The sequence below is a fragment of the Phycodurus eques genome, chromosome 21 (assembly GCF_024500275.1).
Source record: "Phycodurus eques isolate BA_2022a chromosome 21, UOR_Pequ_1.1, whole genome shotgun sequence".
NCBI classification, from domain to species: domain Eukaryota; kingdom Metazoa; phylum Chordata; class Actinopteri; order Syngnathiformes; family Syngnathidae; genus Phycodurus; species Phycodurus eques.
Window position 1 is genome coordinate 4306714 of NC_084545.1, and position 7565 is coordinate 4314278.

General features: G+C 45.8%; 1 protein-coding gene across 15 annotated transcripts in view; it reads left to right on the forward strand.

The window, feature by feature from the left end:
* The window catches only part of ncoa2 (nuclear receptor coactivator 2), a 49783-nt gene extending 42555 nt beyond the window's left edge, over positions 1–7228 (forward strand). For 4 of the 15 annotated variants that reach the window (XM_061666196.1, XM_061666200.1, XM_061666199.1 and 1 more), the window contains exons 13-22: positions 563–751; positions 837–1016; positions 2176–2308; positions 2624–2810; positions 3542–3874; positions 4124–4201; positions 4278–4743; positions 5759–5942; positions 6031–6154; positions 6843–7228. In XM_061666196.1, coding sequence (XP_061522180.1) covers positions 563–751; positions 837–1016; positions 2176–2308; positions 2624–2810; positions 3542–3874; positions 4124–4201; positions 4278–4743; positions 5759–5942; positions 6031–6154; positions 6843–6854 — 1886 coding nt within the window. In that variant the 3' untranslated portion in view covers positions 6855–7228. The remainder of the gene's footprint in view (positions 1–562; positions 752–836; positions 1017–2175; positions 2309–2623; positions 2811–3541; positions 3875–4123; positions 4202–4277; positions 4744–5758; positions 5943–6030; positions 6155–6842) is intronic. The other 11 variants (XM_061666204.1, XM_061666205.1, XM_061666206.1 and 8 more) reach the window with 9 other exon arrangements.
* Positions 7229–7565: the final 337 nt, after the last annotated feature.

The following is a 7565-nucleotide window of genomic DNA, read 5'->3' on the forward strand; positions in this document are numbered from 1 at the left end:
TAAAGTATTAGTACTTGTGTGCGGGAAATTATCCCATTTCACTTTATCGGGCTGAAAATTATTTGTTCGTCTACCTATTGCCAGCGACGTATAGTGACAAGCAGAACAATTAAATGCGCTTCCACTACAACTGTGACTCTGTGTCACCACTAGTGGTGTGGGGGCTCCCTCTAGTGGTATGCAACAGAATCACTGAATAAAATTTTCAAACCACGCGTAATGTTTCTGTGGGTTAAACGTTTTTGCAATGCAGTACATTACATTTTTTAATTGCTTGTCTATTATAGTTAACTTTAGCAATATAAAATTGCAATTATTCTTTCAGAACTGTTTTTCAAACATTTATTTTGATGATTTTTTTTTTACCTTTATGGGCAGTGCATTAGAATTTAATCACTATGTGAAATTTTTTATTTTCCTATTCCTAAAATGGTGCATTATGTTACAGTTGCTTGCAATAATGTAAAATGGGGTCCTCAGTTCAATCAGCGTTGAGAAACTGCAGTAGCATCACTGCAGTTGCAAGTCGTCTGCGTTGTCAACCATTCGCCTTCCGTTACAGATTTCGGGGGCATGCGGCCGGGCCCGCTGGGCAGGGGCGTGCCGGCGAGGAGTGTGTCGCTGGAGATTGGCGCGTCACCGCAGTACCCCATGAGGACCGCCAGCCCGTACACACTAGTTCAACAACAGCAGCAAGGCATGGTGGGAGGGCACGGCATGATGGCGAGCCAGGCCAACATGGTGGTCCCAGGTGTGTTGTCGGAACTGAAACTGTTTTGATGGAAATTGGTGTAAAAGGGCTCGCTCAATTCACTGTCACTCTCCTCTCCATCCAGGACTCGTGGGTCCAGGCGCGCCTCGGCCGGGTATGCAGCAGCAGCAGCAGGAGGGCTGGGCGTGCTCAGCCTCGGCTCCCCAGCTGGCCCAGGGTAGGATGGGCCACAGCGGCGCTCCCATGAGGCCAGGCGGGCAGCCAGGGCCTCGGCAAATGCTCCAAACCTCCATGATGCCCAACGGTGAGGAATACGTCTCGTGTGGCCCCTCACAATAAACTCCAATCTGTGTAGTTTTTTTTGTTATTTCCTGAATTTGGTTAATTGAAATGTATTTACAGTAACCCTTTATCAGAAATCACTAGCAGTTATGTGTTGTCTGCGGAGTTGTAGACTGAGCAAAACTGTAAATATGGCACAAACTATAAACAATTAAATAGCATTTCAAATTCCTCTTACTATACCCATAAAACTAAATGGCTTACAGATGATCTAGAAACAAATGCACCCGACATGCGCATGTACAGTACGTGCACATGTGGGGAAGACTGTCTCGTAACTTCTCCCGCTAATATCCCAAGCTGAATTTATCCTTCATGACATACAAAGATCTTGGAACAGTTGAGATGTTGCCTGTCAACAAACCCAAGTACATATTTACTATTATCCCATGCTTTGGCACCCTCTTGTGTTGTCTTGGGAAGTTTCAGAAAAAGCACTAAAAAAAACACAAATAGGCAAGTTTTTCAGCGAATAGCTAAGGATAGGTTCCACAGAAACAAATGCAGATATTATGGGTAGGTGAATTTGACCAGTGAACGCTGGATAGGTGGAGGGTCAACTGTAATAAAAGTAAATGAACAATTATACATGTGCATTTAATAATTGGTCAATTAAATAAATAATACAATAGTAAAAATAGACTATTTTTTAAATATATATATATATATATATATATATATATATGTTTTTTATAAATTTATCATTTATAAATGATCTGGCTGATGTCTGTTTTTATAAACAACTGTGGCCCTTGACCACAAGAGTTTGCTCACTCCTCTCGCTTTAAAGCGGCTTCAGGAGGGTCCTTGGTTTACGATGGAGTTCCGTTCCTACGGCAGCGACATAACCCGAATTTATACTTTAAGTCAAAAGGCATCGTAGTCTATTACTAATCTACACAAAAGCATCAGAAAGGTCAGAACTACAGTAAATATCTGTATAAAAAAAACACTTGTCGCCCATAAATATAAGACAAATGCAAAACAGTAAGTACAGCAGCAATTGAGCGTGACACCATATTCTGCGCAAACTACTTCTTAACCTCAACTGTTGGTAACCTTGCAAACCATGGCTTCTTATAGTTTGTGTACTTTTTTTTTTTTTTTTTGTCTCCTTTTAGCCCAACCTGACATGGACATCAGTATGGTCGGCCACTTCTCACAGCAGCAGCAGCAGGCGCCGCCCAATCAGACAGCGCCATGGCCGGACAGCATGATGCCCATTGAGCAGACGGCTTTCGTCAACCAGAACAGGTATCCAAAAAATCTGTTCAGGTTCACTGCAGATTCACAGAGGCTGTAGCTCGGCCCAACTGTGATGTTGACTACACGTGAGGATTTGCTATCGTAGATATTGAACAGGATTTTAAAAAAATAATAATAAAAACTCACTCTTAACACACCCCACACCACAAGGTAATGGCTCAGGATAGTCTTTTAGAACGACCCGACAAATGGACTTTTGCTGATTGGAAAGGGTTCAGTTTTGGCCAGAATATCAATGCGTGTGTAGTTGTGTACCCCACTTAATCTGCCTTGTTTTGTCATCATGACGTCTCCTCTGGCCAGGTCGCTGCCCCAGACTCCTCAGGAGGACTTGTTGTGTAGCATGGGCCTCGGTGGGGGCGAAGCGGGGCCGGTGGACGAAGGGGCCCTCATGTCTCAGCTGTACACGGCACTGAAGGATTTCGACGGCCTGGAGGAGCTGGACCGGGCGCTCGGCATCCCTGCTCTGATAGAACGGGTAAACTCTGAGGTACCCGTCTTCATTGAACAGCGGTCGCCCGCTATATTGCGGTTCATGGGTCGCAACCCCTGCTGTTTGGTCGTCGTACACAGTAGACTCATTACGTATTATCTTCTTTTTTTAAAGTGTGAAATGATTCCAAACGTTCGCCGTTCTGTATTTTTCGCACTCTTTCCTCCTGACTCGTGCTTATTGCTACGTGAGTTTGCAGTAACAGTCTGTGTGGAAAAATAATCACTGCAATGTTGTGAAAAATCTCCCGTATAAAATTAGAACAATTTAAAAAATCCGTGATTCAGAGAGAGCGCAAAAGGTGAACCACTATATGGTTATTTTATCTATGGCCTTTCACATTTATATGTTAGCGTTAAGATTTCATTACACAAAATGATATGGTTTGGGTGAGCATTTTGGTCTTTAAAAATAGTATTTAATTCTCTTTTTGTTTTATGTGTCAGTTTTACTGGAAACTTCAACTGGGAGTGACAAACATCTTAAAGCCAGCACGCTTTACTGGTTGTTATACAATCTCCTAATTCTTGACAGCAGAAGAATTAGAACAGGCGCTAAGGAATATTTAAAGTTTAAATATGTTTTAATAAGTGTCCTTACAGCGTGTGGGAGTGGTAAAACTTTGTTTTAATACGGCCTCACTATATTGCAGATTTTCACCTATCGCGGGTTGGTCTAGAACATATCCCCTGCGATAAACGCAGGTTCACTGAATCTCCTTGTTTTAGGTTTCCATACCTTTTCCACGACCCTTTCAGAACCAGACGCTAGACCAGGACCAGTTCCCACAGGACCCATCCTCTATGATGCTGGAGCAGAAGCCCCCCATGTACGCCCAGCAACAGTTTGGCCCGCCTCAGTCCCACATGGCGCAGAGGGGCTACCCTGGCGCCCCCATGCAAGAGCCGGGCTTCCACCCCATGGCAGGCCAAATGGCTCCGCGTCCCGGTTACCCGATGATGAGGATGCCGGCCCGGCCGGGACTAAGGCCCAGCGGAGTGGTCCCCAACCAGCCCAACACGCTTCGGCTACAGCTGCAGCACCGGCTACAGTCGCAGCAGGTTAGTAATAGTGTTGATTGAGGTATGTATGTTATTATTAAAGGTGGAAAAAGGAAGACCTTAATCATGCTTAAAAATGAGTTAAGTTTAAGTTCTCCCGTGATGAACAAATGTTCACTGTAGTGGTAGATTTCTTCAAATATTGTAATATTGAGCTTGATATTAAAAAGTGTCCAATTTGGCTTCCTCAGGTCTGCAGACACCTTGTAATTGTATGTTTTTGCTTTCTATTACCTTCCTTCCGTTCAGAACCGACAGCCAATGATGACTCCGATGAGTAGCGTGTCAAATGTGAACCTACCTCTAAGATCCAACGCTCCCAATCAGGTAAGCCAACAATCCAGAATGTCCCAAACACCCCTCGCTCGAGACCATGGGCTCACCTATGTGGTCTCCCCTGCAGGGGACCATCAACGCCCAGATGCTGGCGCAGCGTCAGCGCGAGCTGTTGAGCAACCACCTGCGACAACGGCAGCAACAGCAGCAGCAGGTCCAGCAGCAGCAGCAGAGGAGCATGGCCATGCGGGCGCAGGGCCTCAACCTGCCGCCCAACATGACTAACCCGCGGATCCCCCAGGCCAACCCCCAGCAGTTCCCCTACCCGCCCAGCTACGGTACCGGTACAGGCCTGGCCTCGCCACCTCCCCCTAGCAGCCCCTTCTCCTCCTCCTCGCCTCTCTCCTCCCCCAGCCTGCCGTCTCTCCCCGCCAACCCCCAGCTACACTTGCATGGCACCTCCTCCTCTTCCTCTTCCACCTCCTCCTCCTCCCAGCAGATGATGATGGGAAACACAAACATGATGGGCGGACAGTACGGGGCGGTACTCAGCCCCCAAATGCAGCACAGTGCCTTTCAGTTTCCCAACTCAGGTACTGCTCCCGCAACCCCAGTCCCCCCACGCACACACAATTCACCTCAATACTCCTTTGTGTACGTGGATGTCCGCACCATCAAATCGCTTTATTTTTTATTTTTTTTATCCCCTATGTCAGTGAAAATGAATGCAGTGGCCACTTTAAATCAAAATAGCCGCCTTCCTGTTCAATGTGTCAGGTGGTGAAACTGATGTCAGTGGCCAATTTTATCTAACTTTCCCGGTGATCGTACTGACGCAGTATTGGGCCGTCGTGTTCGGAACCCCAGAAATACATACATTTTAACCAGGAGGCACACGCTTTGAAGAATCTGTGAATTTTTAGGGATGTTAAGACCCACAAAAACGCCATTGGTCATTTCCAAGAGGAGCAGCCACCAATAATTTAGCTGTTATACTCTTTCTGGCCACCCGAGGGCGCGCTAAGCACAGAAATCAAGCATCCATCCATCCATCCATTTTCAACACCGCTGAACCTGGTTAGGGTCGCGGGGCGCTGGAGCCTATCCCAGCTGACTTCGGGCGAAAGGCGGACTACACCCTGAACTGGTCGCCAGTCAGACACAGGTCATATATAGACACGAACAACCATTCACACTCACATTCGCACCGTCACAAAGTGGGAAGTGAACCCACGCTGCCCGCACCAAAGTCAGGCGAGTGTACCGCTACACCATCAGTGACCTAATCAAGCTCCAGTTAGTCATTTTGAGCACGATGGCCTGTTTCCCTCTGTTAGCCAGTTAACTGTTTTTCCACAATAGAATTTCACAACAGCCCTAGTTACACAGTATGTCCTGTCTTTAATCTTAAATCATAAATATTCATATTTACCCATTGGTATCCCATTCATTTTCCTTTCTAACCTCATCGCTTCCCTCCCACCTTTCAACAAACATCCCGAATGCCCACTTGAATGTGTTCGACACTCTTTATTAGTAATTTATTATTTATTCATATTATTGTTGTGGTGTCTCCTTGACCCATTTTTTCCTCCCATGCTGTCGCAGCAGGTATGAGCCAGCAAGCAGAGGGTGGCTTCGGGGGTCCGGGTGCGCCGCCCAGCCCCCTCCTATCCCCGCGGGTGGCGCATGCCCAGCAATCTCCCATGATGCAGCAGGGCCCGGGCGGCACCCCTTTCCAGGGCTCGCCCGACATAAACGGCTGGACGCAGGGCAACGTGGCAGGGAGCAGGTAGGGAGGGGAAAGAAAAAAAAAAAAAACTTGAAAAATGAAGGCAGGGGAAAAAAACTAATAAAATTTTTGGTCGCCGCCTTTGCAGTATGTTCTCACAGCAGCAGCAGCAGCAGAATAACGGCAGCATGTACAACGGCGTCACCGGACTGGGCCAGATGGGCGTCACGTCCATCTCCTCGCCCGGCTTACCCTCCATGGGACAAGAGCAGGTAAAGTCGGGTCCATGTCCACTCCCCTATGGCACAGAACAGACACAGGAAGGAAGCGGGTTTTGATGGCTATCCTGCTATTTGTGGGGGGTTGGGAGACTGCGAGTAATCGCTACCCCTATATTCACGTTTAGAAATGCCTATAGTAATAACTTAAATATTAAATATACTACAAACTATGATTCCAAGAAACTTTCATATCATTTCAAACTAATTTTACAACCATACATACCCTTAATAAAAACATCGTACAATTTGGTTCGAGAGCATTCCCCCCCCAATCTGGTACTCCTTCCATTGCAGTAAAATTGCAGTTCAACATCTTACCTTCTGTTCCCTTTCGGCACCCTTCACACAGAACAGCGCCTTGAGGAAAAGCGAACTTTGACGTACGGTGTGAGGGGCCCTTCTTACTCGCCCTCAGACGCGTCGACTCTCGCTGATGTCCCGCCAGGTGTCGTTCACAGCGGCTTCTCCGCAGTGCTTTCAGGGCCAATAAAAGCTCATTAATATTTTAGCAGGTGGTTATAACAACGCCAGCGTCTGGATTTAACTCTCCTGATAGGACAATAGAAACATATTGGCACTTAGATTATGTCAATTATTTACCGTTTGCCCATTAGTGTGTGCATGTTTATGCTGTAAACTACTGCTGTGTTATTTCACGTTGTCTTTTTTTTCTTTGCAGAAATACTGTTGACTCGTACTGAGTTGGACCTCAGCTGGATCAATTTAAGGAAAGAAAAAAAAAAAAAGTGTACAAACATGTAAGCAACCCACAGCCCTCCAAGATTAAAAAATACAGCCAAGCTTCTGTCTGCATTCACCGTCGTGTGACTTACTGAAGGCCCCGGGTACTAGGCGGGACCCCCCCTCCACAATCCCCTTTTTGCCCTGATGAATGTATTCCTCTCAGCGGACTGCGGCTATTTACAATCTCATCTCAAATATTTAAGAGAGAAGAAAAAAAACAGACTGTCTTGGCGGTTTCCCCCAGAAAAACTTTAGCCGCGTTTGCCTTTTTTAAGCTGTTCCTTATTGTATGACGACGGTTATTAATATTATCCGGGGGGGGGGGGGGGGGGATCAAGAAGATGAAGTAGTGGGAAACACTGCAGAAGAAGAATGATTTGAGGTTTATATAGTGTATTAAATTAAGTTTTATTTTTCTGTATAGATTCCTTTTTAATAAGAATAATTCCTGTAGATGGCTTTATCCTCGTAGCATCCGAGACTTAAGACTATTCTTTGAAGAAGAAAAAATGTCCAAATTGAATGAATTGTACATACCGATGAGTAATACCGTTAATTTTCTATTTATTAGATTTTTTTTTTTTTTTTTTTTTTTTTTTTTAGGCCCCACCCTGCCTGCTCACCGTTTTTCTTCATGTTCACCGCAACCGGTACGAAG